The sequence below is a fragment of the Girardinichthys multiradiatus genome, chromosome 5 (assembly GCF_021462225.1).
Source record: "Girardinichthys multiradiatus isolate DD_20200921_A chromosome 5, DD_fGirMul_XY1, whole genome shotgun sequence".
In the NCBI taxonomy this organism is placed as follows: Eukaryota; Metazoa; Chordata; class Actinopteri; order Cyprinodontiformes; family Goodeidae; genus Girardinichthys; species Girardinichthys multiradiatus.
The window spans coordinates 32,161,074-32,177,162 of record NC_061798.1 but is presented as its reverse complement, the minus strand read 5'-3'; the positions used below and the strand labels follow the sequence as shown (position 1 = coordinate 32,177,162).

The 16,089-nt window shown below is 42.9% G+C and overlaps 2 protein-coding genes across 3 annotated transcripts in view; one reads left to right on the top strand and one right to left on the bottom strand.

Moving 5' to 3' along the window:
* Positions 1–1,472: 1,472 nt before the first annotated feature.
* mcrip2 (MAPK regulated corepressor interacting protein 2) overlaps positions 1,473–16,089 on the top strand; it is a 20,391-nt gene continuing 5,774 nt past the window's right edge. The window contains exons 1-5 of one of the 2 annotated variants that reach the window (XR_007038143.1): positions 1,473–2,056; positions 2,188–2,257; positions 5,993–6,129; positions 11,122–11,223; positions 11,944–12,056. Coding sequence is in view for 1 of the 2 variants with exons in the window: in XM_047364365.1 (XP_047220321.1) it covers positions 2,002–2,056; positions 2,188–2,257; positions 5,993–6,129; positions 11,122–11,223; positions 11,944–12,005 (426 nt within the window). In the remaining variant the exon portion in view is untranslated. Of the gene's footprint in view, positions 2,057–2,187; positions 2,258–5,992; positions 6,130–11,121; positions 11,224–11,943; positions 12,379–16,089 lie in introns of those variants that run through there. The other variant, XM_047364365.1, reaches the window with a different exon arrangement.
* slx4 (SLX4 structure-specific endonuclease subunit homolog (S. cerevisiae)) overlaps positions 12,476–16,089 on the bottom strand; it is a 19,190-nt gene continuing 15,576 nt past the window's right edge. Inside the window, exons 12-14 of the mRNA XM_047364363.1 lie at positions 14,433–14,532; positions 13,933–14,220; positions 12,476–13,050 (exon numbers count right to left, since the gene is read on the bottom strand). Of these exons, the coding sequence (XP_047220319.1) occupies positions 12,699–13,050; positions 13,933–14,220; positions 14,433–14,532 (740 nt within the window). The 3' untranslated portion in view covers positions 12,476–12,698. The remainder of the gene's footprint in view (positions 13,051–13,932; positions 14,221–14,432; positions 14,533–16,089) is intronic.

Sequence of the window (16,089 nt, the reverse complement as noted above, 5' to 3'; positions counted from 1 at the left end):
TATGTATTTATTAATTTGTTGGATTGTGGCACTTTTCTTCAATATTTGAGCAGATGAAAAGAGAAAAATCTAAGCTTTAAATAATTTCTATAATGTATTTTAATACATTTCACATTGTGCTAATAAAGAAACTGGTTATCCTTAAGCCAAACATTAAAATTATTTACAAACAATTTTGCTCCTAATATCTGGACCCCTTGAGAAAACTGCTCTTTAATAGAAACGGGCATATCATTTTCCACTTACCGCATCTTTCAAGTAATAATTCAACCAAAGAGCAAGAGAGGCAGATTTTTGACTTTTATCAACCCATCAAAACTAGTCTCTACAATAAGATGGAAATCACTGCACATCGTTGCTGCATAAGATCTTTATATTGTTGAAATCCCCGAAGTACATGAAAACTGTTATCACGAGGCTGTGTACTCTAATACGGTTTAAAAGTCTCAGAATTGCACATACATTGAAACATTCACATCCAAAACACAGTGAGAAATATAAACGGCATCTTGTACTTCAGTGTCACGTTAAAAAAGCCTTCGGTCAAAAGTAATTTGGTGACATCTCCTGCGTCCCTTCAGTATGATTCAAACTGAGACGTTTGCAAATGAACCTGACTGAACTCTACCAGACCACTGAGACTGTAACAGTGTTAACATTGATACTTTAATCATGGAGGCTGTTTCACAGTACTGGCTAAACTTTAAGTTGAGACATTTTTCTGCTGGCAATTTGAAACAAACAAAAAGAATATGTAATTTTAATCTGCTTTTTGGAAGATGGTCATGAAAGAAAGTCAATTTTGTGTCTTCCAAATCATTTTAGTGTTTATTGCCTTTGTTTTGCATCATTACTTTTCTTAAAGCTCCAGTTCTTATTCTCATTCAGTTTATACTAAAATGTCCTGCTATTTTAAAGAGTCCGTGATGCCATTTAGGTTCCCAGGGCCTAGTAGTGTTTAGATTAATGTTTTAAAGTACCGGCATACTAAGAAGTATTTGCTTCTCCTAGCTGACCTTGACCTAGGGTGGGGTGCTGCATGGCTAAGCGGTAGAGGAGGCGCACCATATGCAGAGGCTATAGTCCTCAACACAATTTCCCCAGTTTGATTCCTGTCTCCAAGCCATTTGCTGCATGTCTTCCCTCTCTGCCCTTCCTCCTGCCAAGCTACTAATAATTAAAGGCCACTAGTGCCACAAAAAACCTTAAAAAGGTAATGCTTCTCTTTCTTTTTGGAAAAAGCGCTAATCTATTTATTCAGCTGAAACTTGTCCAGAATTACACCCAGACTTCACTGCAAAGTGATTGTGAGGAGAACCAAGAGCATTGCTGAGGAGAGGATTAGACTTCCCAGACCTAATGACCTCTGACCTTTTTCATTAAGATTATCTTTAAAACCAACAGCATGTTTTCAAAATTGATTCGTTTCTACCGGCGTGGTTTGATGTTGGACTCTGAGGTTTTATTTTGGAATTCGTCACCGGAAGCTGTGCAATTCCCCGTGAATAGCTTTACAATGTGTGGACTTGGTCTTTCCTAAGCCTTATGAAAGTAAAGTGCGCGTCGCCCTTGTAATCAGTCAGACAAGCAGGCGGTGTTGCAGCCAGTTTCAGAGCTACAACAGAGCTGTCCGGCTCAGAGTGTCACTATCCTCGGGCGTCAGAAAGGCTCCATCCCGCCTCCTCTTCCTCCTCCTCCTGTGCACGATTCCCAGCATGTGGACCTGCGTTCTCCTTGAATGACCTACACACCAACCTAAAGAACACGTTGTGGCTCTGTTGGCACCTGAACAGCAGCCGGGTTGGGTTGCAACATCTAAAACACAGCAGGTGACGAGCCAAACAAAGCGAGTCCCATGCAGGCTTCTGGCCGACCTCAGAACAGCTGACCCGGGCAACAAACCACAAGCAGGACAGGTCAGACGGAGCGAACTGGAAGTCAGGGTGAAAGGTCAGAGTTTAGGCACACACTGGAGGATTTACTACGGTTTCCTGACATTACATGATGTACACAATCACCAGAGGTCCCAGCAAACTTGTTACACAACGGAGGACAGGTGAGTGGCGGTGCCTCGCGTGTTACCCAAGGCGGTGATGCAACGTAACATCAGACAGATTCACGGAGGGAAAGTTTGCTGGGAGTTTGTTTAAAAACTACTCAAGGTTAAACTGTTGGATTTTACCCCAGGTCCCACACAGCAGATCGAGAGCAAGGTCAGCGACTTGAAGCTAAAGCCCACCTCTTGGCTCGCCTCAAAGTGAGTACATCTTTATTCCATTATTGCACCTGTAATTATGGAGTTTTGTTTACGCGAGTCCCGCAGGCAGCCGCGTGGGCCCAAAATACTTCTTCCCACGTGGACCAGGAGCGCGATCATGTAACACCTCGACGTGGCCTGCGTCCACTATGGGACGTCAAAGGGGAACTTTTTTTTTTTTTTTTTTTTGGAGTCATATTTTGACGTGTATGCAGTGTTTCTGGGGTGCATTCACGATTTGTTGTAAAAATCAGATATTCCACGGGGATTTTTAACAGTATTACTTCGACTGTTACTGTTTATTGTTATGTCATATTAACATACTTCGTGCATTATTTTATTGTGGTTTGATTTTTTTTATTTTATTTTATTTTCTCATCAGAAACCAGGAATAAATTGCAGATTAACCTACAAGGTGCTTTTATTTATCCATTGGTCAGAAACTTAAATTGGGCATGGTTTTTTCTTTTAACTCTTAAAGGAAAAAAAACAAAAGTTCCCGTTTTCTCATATTGTGACAGCCTCCCCTCCTTATCTGATCCCAGCAAAGAGTATGCTTCACCCTGTGACGTCACAGACCATATTTGGAAGAGGTGACCGTCTTTGGCTCAAAACGTTAGATACCTGTTTATTTTGATAGGTCCGAGCAGTCTTGAATTTTCTAAGCAGAAACTATTACTGTTTCTGATGAAGTGGTGCCTGTATGATTTTTAATTAAAATTGAAGTCTTTCTAGAATTGCGCCGCTCAAGGTGGCAGCAGGTTGGAGTAGCTCTGATGTGTGGACAGAGATGAAGAAGATCACAGGCTTCAAGCAGAAGGATGATCAGACCGATGGAGGTCTGGACAGAGCCAATGAACTGAACACATTCTTCAATAGGTTCAGTTCAGAAACAAGCTCAGCATCCTCCTCTCCTGCTCACAGCCAAACAGACATCCCACCCTCCTTTGACCCACAGGACCCACAGCTGTCCAGTAACACCTCACATTTTTTATCTTCCACCTCAGCCCTAGACCCTTCTACATGTTTGCCATCAACCATATCAGAAGATGCTGAGGCTTCCTTTGCTTCCCCCTTCCACCTGTGTGTCTCAAGGAGTCAGGTGAAGGGACAACTGGAGAGACTGAATAGGAATAAGGCTGCAGGTCCAGATCATGTCAGCCCCAGAGTCCTGAAGGCCTGTGCAGAGCAGCTCTGTGGGATTCTGCAGTCCCTCTTCAATCACCTCACCCAGAAGAAGGTTCCAGTGTTGTGGAAGACCTCTCGTCTTGTTCCGGTACCAAAGAAAACTCACCCATCAGTCCTCAATGACTATAGACCTGTTGCTCTGACATCCCACATCATGAAGGTCCTAGAGAGACTCCTGTTGGCCCACCTGAGTAAGCAAACAGTAAACCATCAGGACCCCCTTCAGTTTGCTTATCGCTGTGGAATTGGAGTTGAAGATGCCATCATACACCTGCTTCAACAAACCCACTGTCATCTGGACAAAGCCAGCAGCACTGTGAGGATCATATTATTTGATTTCTCCAGTGCATTTAATACAATCAAACCTGATTTGCTTTGTCAGAAACTCCAGAAGACTCAGGTGGAGGCCTCAAGAATCTCCTGGATCAAAGACTACCTGACAAACAGACCACAGTTTGTGAGACTGAAGGGTTGTGAGTCTAACCAGGTAGTCAGCAGCACAGGAGCACCACAGGGGACTGTACTCTCACCATTCCTTTTCACTCTGTACACCTCAGACTTCCAGTACAAGACAGACTCCTGTCATCTTCAGAAATACTCGGATGATTCTGCAGTCGTGGGGTGGATCAGAGATGGACAAGAAGCTGAGTACAGGAAGGTAGTGGACCGCTTTGTGGCATGGTGTGGAAACAATCATCTCATGTTGAACGTGACTAAAACAAAGGAGATGATTGTAGATTTTAAGAGAAACAGGAATAAGTCAAAAACTATTTCTATCATGGGAGAAGAAGTGGAGGTGGTGGAGGAGTATAAATACCTCGGTGTTCACCTGGACAACAGACTAGAGTGGAGATGCAACTGTGAAGCTGTTACAAGAAGGGACAGAGCAGACTGTACTTCTTGAGGAAGCTTAGGTCCTTTGGTGTTTGCAGCAAGATGCTGCATATCTTCTATAAGTCTTGTGGGAAGTGTGATATCTTCTACCATCATCTGCTGGGGAAGCAGCATCAGAGCCAGGGACTTAAAAAAGCTCAACAAGCTGATAAAGAAGGCCGGCTCTGTTCTGGGGACTCCTCTGGAACCTCTGGAGATCATTGTGGAAAGACGGATTCTTCATAAAATGAAGAACATTATGGAGAACCCTGAGCATCCTCTTCATGAGACTGTCCTACAACAACAGAGTGTCTTCAGTCAGAGGCTTCTTCAGATCTGCTGTAAGACAGACCTCTACAGGAGATCCTTCCTGCCTACAGCCATCAGCATCTACAACGACTCTTTGAAGAAACCTTCATAATATGAGCTACAACAACATTTAATTTCCCTTTGGGATTTATAAAGTATTTTTTAATTGAATTGAATTGAATTGTATGCTTAGTTTAAAAGTGTTAGCTAATTTGAGACAATATTTTTGTTTAGCTATTTTTATTAATAAAATTTCTATACAGTAACATTTGTTGAAGATAAAAAAAATAAAAAATACCTCAGTCCTTTTTTTTTAATAAGCATTTTTGGGGGAATGAGTTTCTAAGTAATGTCAAATTATCATTATAATTATTTTGTTTTTGTGATATTTATATATATTTTTTACCAGTGTCAAACACCCCTGGTAGTACAGTACTTGAATGCTTTCATTTAAACAAACAAAAAAAGTATTCCCAATGCTGCTAAAATCATTTAACACTTCCTATTAGTGGTGTAACATTGTTAAATTACACACCTGTATTGTTTCTAGATTTTTAAACTTGGGCCTAATCAAAAAATATAAACTACCGCTAAAGATAGTGATAGTTTTCAAGTGATTTTTGCCATTCTGCTCTTCAAATAGTAAAACTTGAAGTATTGCAAGCTGTGCTTTTTGTGACTGGAAAAACACTACATTTCCCCTTACGGGTGATGCACAGCAACATGCGGGGGAGGGGCAGCCTTGCGTTACTCTATGCACCAAACAACCTGACTTTTCACAGAATAACTTTGTAAAGAAAAGAGAGAGAAAATTAGGAGAAGAAGCTGCCGAAGTCCAAAGTAAAAAAGATGTTTAGAAAGCTTGGAGAACCATTAATCAAGACAGGTTCAACATATAAGACAAGCTGACTCCTTGGAAACAGAATCTAAAAAGAATAGGGTTGATTTAAGACATTTAAACTTCCATACCATTAATACATTATCTCACTTATACAGTGTAAATTGTATTTTATGAATAACAGTAAATAGTGGGCCTGTATCTCCTCAGTTAAAAGGCAGTTTGTGAAACATCTGGTCACTTCAGTACAAGTGAAACATATTTCACCACATACTCCCAGCTGCTGATTGTACCCTAGGGTTAACACTCTGAGGAAACCAGAGGTGACCTTAGAGATATTGTATGTTTTCTCTAATAAGTAAACAAACCTTGGACACAGCTATGCATGCCGTTTGCAATCCAAGGCAAACTCAGCTCATGTTCCTACAGGTCTACCAGAAGGCTATGATTTTCCAACCTCTACTATGTAATGTATGTCAACAAATATGGCTCAGCTTCTTTTCCGACTATCTGTGTGTCCTCTGCAGCGCTCCGCCCCCAAAGATTGTCTTCAATCGGGTCAACGGGAAGCGCCACAACGGGACAGCCACACAGAAGAGCCAGAGCCTGGCTGCGGAGGGATTCACACCTGCGCACGAGGAGAACGTCCGATTCGTCTATGAAGGTGAGGATTACCGGACCAGTGGGCCACAGTGTAAGGTCAGATGTCCAGATCTAATCCTGAAGCCAATAGACCTCTGTCACTCTGAGGGTGTGACAGAGGTCAGAGGCTAGGAAGATTAGAAGCAGGACATTTTCAGTTTTCTCCTCTTGCAAAGCAGCCATGCAGCAAATGCTTCTGTAAACGTGCACAGGAATATCCAGTGCTGTGATTCCTTCTGTTTTTGCTTTTTTTTGTCACTCTTTAACCTTTCAAATGATCAAATTTTAGTATCACACAGAGATACCCTAATTGCATAAATCAGTTTTCAAATGATGATTTAATTTGTCAAAAAAAAGCTATTCATACCACTCTGAGCCCATGTTGAAAAAGTAACTGCCTGCTTTATTAAAACATTAAATAATTGAAATTAACACCCTTCTGACAACATGAAGTAGGCCAAAAAATCTCAAAAAGCAACAGATCACAATCTACAGAAATCCAAGAGCAGATGAAAAACAAATTCATTGACGTCTGTCAGTCTGGGAAGAGTTATGAAGTAAATTTAAGTCTTTGTAACATAAAGCCAAAACCACTGCTGACCAAAAACAACAGAAAGGCCAGTCTCATTGTTTGTCAAGAAACATCTTCATGATCCTCAAGAAAATACTCTGAGGACTCACAAGACAAAGCTCGAAGTTTCTGGAAGGTATGCTTCCTGTTACATTTGGCCTGAAACTAACACAGCATTTCAGATATCTGATCCGTTTCTCGTTACTCTCTAAAATACGTGCCATGGTGTCCCGAGCAGATTCATGCATTCGTGTCTTCCCATTTAGATTATTGTAATAGGTCTGGAGAGATCTTCATGCCTCCAAGCTATTCGGATCACAGCAGCCAGACTTCTTATGCAATCTAGTAGATTCACTCATATCACCCGAGGCTTACACTCCTCACGCCGGCTCCCAGTGGATTTTAAAATTTGTTTTAAAATTATTGTCCTTACCTTACCAGGAGCTCTTGTTCACTGAGCTCCTGGTAAGCGGAGCTGCAGCACTATACGGGATACTGCGCCGAAAGCGTCGGAGGAGAAACCGTGCTGGCGCGCTGGTAAAGCTCCGCAAAAGAGGACTTCGCACACCACTGCCTTCAATCCACCTGGCAAATGTCCGCTCTCTAAACAACAAGATGGATGAGCTGCTTCTTCTTATAATAATCGGCTCATATTTTCCACCGCATGGCTGCACTTCTGCTGCGGAAAAACATCTTGCTGTGTTGATTACAGACGTGGAGAAAAAATACACGGACTCTTTCATCATAACACTGGGAGATTTTAACAGAGCAAACCTCTCCCATGAACTCCCCAAATACAGACAGCATATTAAGTGTCCCACCAGAGACAAAAACACACTGGACCATTGTTACACAGCTTTAAAAGACTCATATCATGCTGTTACCAGGGCTGCTCTGGGTTTTTCAGATCATTATCTAATCCTTCTCATCCCAACCTACAGACAGAGACTAAGAGCTTCCAAACCCAAGGTTCACACTGTTAAGAAGTGGACTGAGGAATCAAAGCAGACGCTACAGGCCTGCTTTGAATGCACAGGCTGGACTGTTTTTGAAACTTCAGCCACTGACTTAAACCACTAACTGATGTGGTGACATCATACATCAGTTTCTGTGAGGACATGTGTGTGCAGACCAAGACCTTTGGGAATAACAAGCCATGGTTTACTCCACACTTCAGGGAAAAGAAAGAAGCTCACAGCAGTGGAGATTGGACGCGGTGCAGGCAGGCCAGGAACAAACTAACAAAAGAGATCAAAGCAGCTAAGAGAAACTATAGTGAGAAGCTGAAGAACAGCCTTTCTACTGGTGATGCTTCAGCTGTTTGGACTGGTCTGAGAAACCTGACTGCCTACAGGAGCCCCTCCACCCATCCTGAACAAAGTCGTCTCTTGGCCAACCGTCTGAATGGCTTCTACTGTAGACATGACAAGAAGCTGTTCACTCCTCAAATCATCTCCTCCACATCCCATTCAGGAACAAATTTGACCCGTAAAACAACCAACCCCCTACCTTCAGATCCTCTGCCTGCACTAAACATCTCCGAGGAAGATGTAAATAGGCTCTTTCAGCGCATGAAAACAAAGAAAGCTGGAGGACCTGATAACATCTCCCCATCATGCCTGAAAGCCTGTGCAAATCAACTCGCTCCGATCTTCACAAGGATCTTCAACAAGTCACTGGAGAAATGTGAGGTCCCCTCCTGCTTCAAACGATCCACCATCATCCCGGTTCCCAAGAAACTCACCATCGTAGGATTAAATGACTACAGGCCTGTAGCCCTGACGTCTGTGATCATGAAATCCTTTGAGCAGCTGGTGTTGAAGCACCTGAAAGACATCATAGGCCCCCTGCTGGAACCCTGCAGTTTGCTTACTGAACAAACAGGTCGGCAGATGATGCTGTTAACTTAGGTCTACACTTCATCCTGCAACACCTCGACCACCCAGGGACGTATGCCAGGATCTTGTTTGTAGACTTCAGCTCGGCCTTCAACACCATCATACCAGACATCCTCCACCAGAAGCTCACCCAGCTCAACGTCCCAGCCTCCACCTGTCAGTGGATCAACAGCTTCCTGACGGACCGACAGCAGCAGGTGAGACTGGGTAGCATCTTCTCCCGATCCAGATCAATAAGTACTGGTGCCCCCCAGGGGTGTGTTCTATCCCCACTCCTCTTCTCTCTGTACACAAATGACTGCACCTCATCGGACTCGTCCGTGAAACTCCTTAAGTTTGCAGATGACACCACTGTCATTGGACTGATCCAGGACGGTGATGAGTCTGCATACAGACAGCAGGTTGATCGGCTGGTACACTGGTGTTGTCAGAACTACCTTGAACTGAACCCACTCAAGACTGTGGAAATGGTGGTGGACCTTTGGAGAACACCACCCCCATACACCCCCCTCACCATCCTCAACAACACTGTATCGGCCGTGGACCACTTCAGGTTCTTAGGAACCACCATCTCTGTGGACCTGAGATGGTCCTCACACATAGACACTGTTTGAAAGAAGGCCCAGCAGAGACTGTACTTCCTGAGGCAACTCAAGAAGTTCAACCTTCCACAGGAGCTGCTGGTCATCTTCTACACTGCCATCATTCAGTCTGTCCTGTCTTCATCCATCTCAGTGTGGTTTGGATCATCCACAAAACAGGACAGGTCCAGACTGCAACGAATAATCAGAGCTGACCTTCCCTCCATCCAGGACTTATACAGGTCTGGGGTCAGAAAAAGAGCTGCTAAAATCTCTGCAGACCCCACACACCCTGCACATAAACTGTTCAGAGTTTTACCTTCAGGCCGTCGCTACAGAGCACTGTTCACTAAAACCAGCCGCCACAGAGACAGTTTCTTCCCCCAGGCTGTTTCTCTGATGAACATTCAATAAAGTACAAAACAACAGCATACAGATGTTGCAAATGCACCTTTTTATTATATATGTGTATATTGTACATTGTAAATTTGTATATTCTGTAATGCAAAAACAAAACCAAAGAGCAAAGTGTACCAGAGTCAAATTCCTTGTTTGTATGTACGAACTTGGCAATAAAGCTGATTCTGATTCTACAGGGCTCTAAATGACCATGCTCCTAACTATTTGTATGAGCTATAGCCTTCAATCACAAGCCCAAAATCTGGATGCTCCTCAAACAAGACTGAAAACCAAGGAGGCCCTTCAGTCTGTGGCTCCTACACAGTTTACCATCACAGCTTCGCTTTGCTGACTCTGTAGAGATTTTTAAAAACCAGTTGAAAATTTGCAGTGCAACTACAAAGTTTTTGACACCCTATCTCTTTATTTATATGCACAGTTCAACAGACAGTTCAGACAGGGTGTATGTGTGTGTGTGGCTGGTAGGAGGCTGGTTCTCTTGGGAAATAGATAACAGGGATTTCACACACAGGAGGGAGGACTGCACTCAGAGACAAGCTGCATACCAAAGAGCAGACTGCAGGTGCATTACAGCACAAAGTTTTTACATGAGTGATAACAAGTCCTCGCACCCATCCAACACAAACTTTTTTCCTTTCAGAAAAAAGAAAGGAACTGTTCTGACTGTAAAGTGATTTCTGAATTTTTCTTTTTTAGATTGCATAATGAAATCTGACCTAGAACAGGTTCTCAGGTTAAACTCAACATGTCCTGTCTACAATGATTAAACATAGTTTTAACGGTGCTTCAAACAGGAAGGTCACTGCTACTTACTTTGTAGATCGGAGTGAACCCATGGTGGAAAACTGCTTGGAGGGCTGAGTTTGTGTTAATCAGCAACTTTCTGTTACTTTTGGGCTTTTGCCAGGAAGGACTTCCCTGCAGTGGTTGTTTGTTGCCACAGAGTTCAGCTGGTTCTGAAAGAAAAACCCTGCACCTCATCCATCCCTCTGCAGTAATACCACTGGGATTTGGTTTTCGTATATGGCGGCCTTACAGTAGTAGTTGATGAAAGATGTGATGTGCAGGAAATCTGTTGCTCCCAACAGAGAAGCTCTCATCTCAGATCCCATCTACAATACCTTGCAAAGGGCTGACCCGTTTCACATTTTGTCACAATTCAACACTTCATTGTATTTTATTGGGATTGTATGTGATAGACCAACACAAAGTAGTGCCTAATTGTGAACCGAAAGGAATTTCTATTGCAAATAAAAATGCTGGGGCCATTTGCATTCAAGCCCTAAATAAAAACCCGCGCACAGGATTTTGCGGCGCCTATTTGAAGCAGAGAGGCAATGTTAGACATGTGGTCAGTTTTTCACACTGTTGATAATTACAGCAATTGTTACATCCTTAAATAAAACACATGGAAGTTTTTCTATAAACCGTCTTTCCAATTAGCATTTGCTTCGTTGCAGAGAAAGATAAAATGCAGATATTGTTTTAATATGTGAACCCAACAGGTGATGTCTTTCTGAAGCTTTGTGTTTGATTGTGTGCAGTATGGCAGGAAGTGGAGCAGAAGCTGGAGCACCGAGGGGAGTCAGCTGACAGCAAGGGGCCTGTTCAGTACACAGAGAAGACCCCCTGTACTGTAATGAAGAGTGAGTACCTCCATTTCTCGAGTTCAGTACTTAAAACATCTCAACAAAGTAAATCCGTAATCGTAACACTCATCAGTGTGGTTTATAACGGGCTGCTCTCTTCCTGTTCAGTAACCTCCAAAACCCGTAATCTCACCTTGATTTCTGAAACACCAGAAAATGTGCTGCTTTCATGGTCCCGGTTGAGTCAGATGCCACCTTGTATTCCCTTCATGCGCAGCCTGTGGACTGCTTTTCAAACAGTGATTCAACTTTAACTTTTAAGTTTGAGAAGATCAGGCTGTTCCAGATAAACTGGATCATGACTGGCTTGTCTTCTCCGGTCTCGCTTAATCACTTCACACCAGTCTGCTCCAGTTTGACAGAAACATTGATAGATTATTTTCAACTGAAGTAGCACCAGTACTCTGTTATGTAACTGAAAACCTCAGATGTTGATTTTCATGTTTTTCTTAGATTATGACTTATTTCAGCATTTGAGTTCAGTCAGAATTTGCTTTAAGGTGTTGCCCCTCTTGTGTTTGTTCCTGAAAATCGATATAAATCATGCTTTCTAGATAGAGAGAGAGGTAGAGTGTGTTCTCTGAACCCCGTTTAAAAAAACCACTTTGAGGCTTTAACTATACTTAAAATTAAACAAATCAGTTTTCAGCTTAAACAGAACAACAAACTTTGAGCTCAAATTGATCTTTAATTCTTCTATGTTATTATTCTGTCCAGACTTTGTGCCTATAGATCTGGAGGAGTGGTGGGCTCAGCGCTTCCTCGCCAACCTGTCATAACCGTACGAGAGCGTGCACTGAGACAAAGCCTGCATCGGCGCTCATTGTGAGGTGAGAGGAGACGGGCTCGTCTCCTGAAGCTGCAGAGTTGTGCATATTTTGGAATCTTGAGTTTAAAGCCCTGTGCTTTACGCTGCTGTAGACAAATCTGGGTGCACAATATAAACTTGTCCCTCCCTGAGCGGAGCAGCAGCGACCTGAATGTGGACTTTGACAGAACCGACCTCATGTTGTGCTGCATTAAAGGACACCTCTATACTTGAACAACGTATGAGAAGTTGTGAGATTATTCTCTTCTTCGAATATGCACAGCTCTGTGTTCATTTTGGGTGTTTGGACGTGAAGCTTAAAAAAGTAAAAATGTTTTTCAAAACTTTGTGTGTGGTGCAATTTTCTTTAGAAATGTATTTTGTATCAATGTAAAGGACTTGGCAGGTTTTTGGATGCTAAAAATGAAAGATGAACATTTGTAAAATCACATACAAGAAACACTTATGTTTTATTTTAACAGTACAACATTATAATAAATGCAACATCTGAAAAGTGAACTTGTAAAATCCAAAGCCTGTCTTAAAAAACAAGTATTTACAAAGTCTAAAGTTTTTGCTTCAAGGTTTCCAGACAAATCTTTAGCTCCAAAGTAGAACCTACCAATTATCACATTTTCTACGTCACAATTCTCTGTTAAAGTTTTTAAGCGCAGTTTTTCCTGCTCCTTCCTCTTGCCCCCCGGCCTGTCTTCTTGCCCCGTATGCGGCTGGCTGCAGAATGGCCCGGCTTGGCTGTGGTGAACGTGATGCACTGGGAGTCCAGGTAGTCCACCAGCTTGGCGGTGCCCAGCCGGATCCCCGCCGCCTTGAGCTGCTGCTGGAGCTGGGAAAGAACCAGAGGCTGGTACTGGAGGATCCGACTGTACAGGTTGGAATCTGACAGTATGAAGCAGCGCACCGCCTGGAGACGGTCCTGGAGGCGTGAAGCTGCCTGAGAGGACGAGACGTCGTTGTCTGAATCGCCATCAGAAGAGAGAACCAGCTCAGGGTTGGACCTAATGAGATGCAGGAAATTAGACCTTGAGCCTTTTCAGTGTTGCATTACAATGTCTTTAATGTATTTTGGGGGATTTTTTTTATGATAGACCAACACAAAGTGGTCCAGAATTGTGAACTTTAAAAAAAATGTATTCAGCCATCTTCACTGTTTTATCCCTAAATAAAATCTGGTGCAACTAAATGGTAAATCGAAACCACCTGTTCAAACCAGCTATAAATGCAGCTGTTCAGTGAAGGCCTCAAAGGTTTCTTAGAGAATATTAGTGAACAAGCAGCATTATGGGGAAAATTGTTTAGCAGCTCAACTGTTAGTCGTGCACTCCACAAATCTGGCTGTCATGGAAGAGGCACGAGAAAGAAGTAATGCTTGCAGTTGCATGGTGGTGGCACCGTAATGCTGTGGGGAGGCTAATCAAAGAAGGGAAAAGGAAGAAAACCTGTTGGTTGCTGCGTAACCCCCGAGACCAAGACAATGACCCTACACATCCTGAGCTACAATAGAATGACTTTGATCAAAGAGTATTCATGCGTTAGAATGGCCCAGTCAAAGTCCAGACTTAAACCTAACTGAACCCTGGGGCAAGACTTGAAAATTTATGTTCACCAGCAAACTGCAAAAGACTTAACGGCTGTGATTGCAGTGAAAGTTGTTCTACTAGGAGCTGACTGAGGGAGGCTAAAGCCCTTTTCACATTAATATCTGTAAGAAACTGGGAAAACCATCTATCATTTTGCTTTTGCTTAAACAGATACAACGCTTTGTGTTTGCAATAAATCCCTAATAATATATTCATTGTTGCTGTTGTAAACCTATAAATTAAATGTTTAAGGGGTCTGAATACTTTGTCAAGATGGAAGACGTGGGACACTCCACACACCTTTCAGACTCCTCACTGGCAGCAGTGGAGGAGTTGTTTGAGCCCTGAGAGGCAGAGAGCAGCTCGGCGTCCTCCGCTTGGTCAGTTCTGACGGGGGACGTGGTAGCAGGCGCTCTCGGCTCTTTAAACAACCCCGTCTGGGCGCAGGAGACCACCCTAATGGGTGGAGGCTTCGCCCCGGGTGCCTCTTCTTCCTCTGAGTCAGAGCTGGCTAGCTGGTGGGTGTACTGGTGGATCTCCTTCAGCTTGAGGACCATCTGACGCTTCGGTAAAGGCCGGACGCCGAAGCTGCACGTGGGAGAACATTAAAGACACGGGTGATGGACAAGCAGAGGGACAGAAGAAGGAAAAAAAAAAAAAACAGCCTGAGCGCTACTTAGCCGAGAGTAATCTGATCGGTTCCTCACTTAATCACCTTGATTAGGATCGTGGGGGGAAAAAAACTTGACCTTTGTGTGAACCTCTAGGACCATGTTGGAGGTGTGAATGAACCAACTGACCTGCTGAGTTTGTTCTTGAGCTCCGGTGTGTCCATGTCAGAGAAGTATGGCATGGGGGTGATGGGCACCACGGAGTGCCGCCGTTTATGCTTCGATGATCCTGAGAAGACACATGCAGCGGGAGGACAGCTTGTGGTTTACAGACTAAAAATATTATTAGCATAACAGAGGAGATATAGAGCAGGGGGTCCCAAACATTTCAGCCAGTGACCCAAAAATAACTACCAGAGACTGGCTACCCCCTAAAAATACATCTAATTATTTCACTCTATATTTATTAAATAAATAAATATAGAGTGAAATAATTCAATAGTATATTTAATTATTTAATAATGAATTAAATTCATAAATGGTATAAATAAATTATTTAATAGGATTTTTTTCTCTCTCCTGAAATATATATCTATATACACTCACCGGCCACTTTATTAGGTATACCTTGCTAGTACCGGGTTGGACCCCCTTTTGCCGTCAGAACTGCCTTAATCCTTGGTGGCATAGATTCAACAAGGTACTGGAAACATTCCTCAGAGAGTTTGGTCCATATTGACATGATAGCATCACACAGATGCTGCAGATTTGTCAGCTGCATCCATGATGCGAATCTCCTGTTCCACCACATCCCAAAGGTGCTCTATTGGATTGAGATCTGGTGACGGTGGAGGCCATTTGAGTCCAGTGAACTTATTGTCATGTTCAAGAAACCAATCTGAGATGATTCATACTTTTTGATATGGGGTGTTATCCTGCTGAAAGTAACCATCAGAAGATGGGTAATAAAGGGATGAACATGGTCAGCAACAATACTCAGGTAGGCTGTGGCGTTGACACGATGCTCAATTGGTACTAAGGGGCCCAAAGTGTGCCAAGAAAATATTACACCACCACCACCAGCCTGAACTGTTGACACAAGGCAGGATGGATCCATGCTTTCATGTTGTTGAAGCCAAATTCTGACCCTACCATCTGAATGTCGCAGCAGAAATCTAGACTCATCAGACCAGGCAACATTTTTCCAATCTTCTATTGTCCACTTTTGGTGAGCCTGTGTGAATTGTAGCCTCAGTTTCCTGTTCTTAGCTGACAGGAGTGGCACCTGGTGTGGTCTTCTGCTGCTGTAGCCCATCCGCCTCAAGGTTTGACGTGTTGTGCGTTCAGAGATGCTCTTCTGCAGGTCTTGATTGTAACGAGTGGTTATTTGAGTTACTGTTGCCTTTCTATCAGCTGGAACCAGTCTGGCCATTCTCCTCTGACTGGATATTTATCTATATACAGGTCCTTCTCAAAATATTAGCATATTGTGATAAAGTTAATTATTTTCCATAATGTAATGATGAAAATTTAACATTCATATATTTTAGATTCATTGCACACTAACTGAAATATTTCAGGTCTTTTATTGTCTTAATACGGCTGATTTTGGCATACAGCTCATGAAAACCCAAAATTCCTATCTCACAAAATTAGCATATTTAATCCGACCAATAAAAGAAAAGTGTTTTTAATACAAAAAACATCAACCTTCAAATAATCATGTACAGTTATGCACTCAATACTTGGTCGGGAATCCTTTGGCAGAAATGACTGCTTCAATGCGGCGTGGCATGGAGGCAATCAGCCTGTGGCACTGCTGAGGTCTTATGGAGGCCCAGGATGC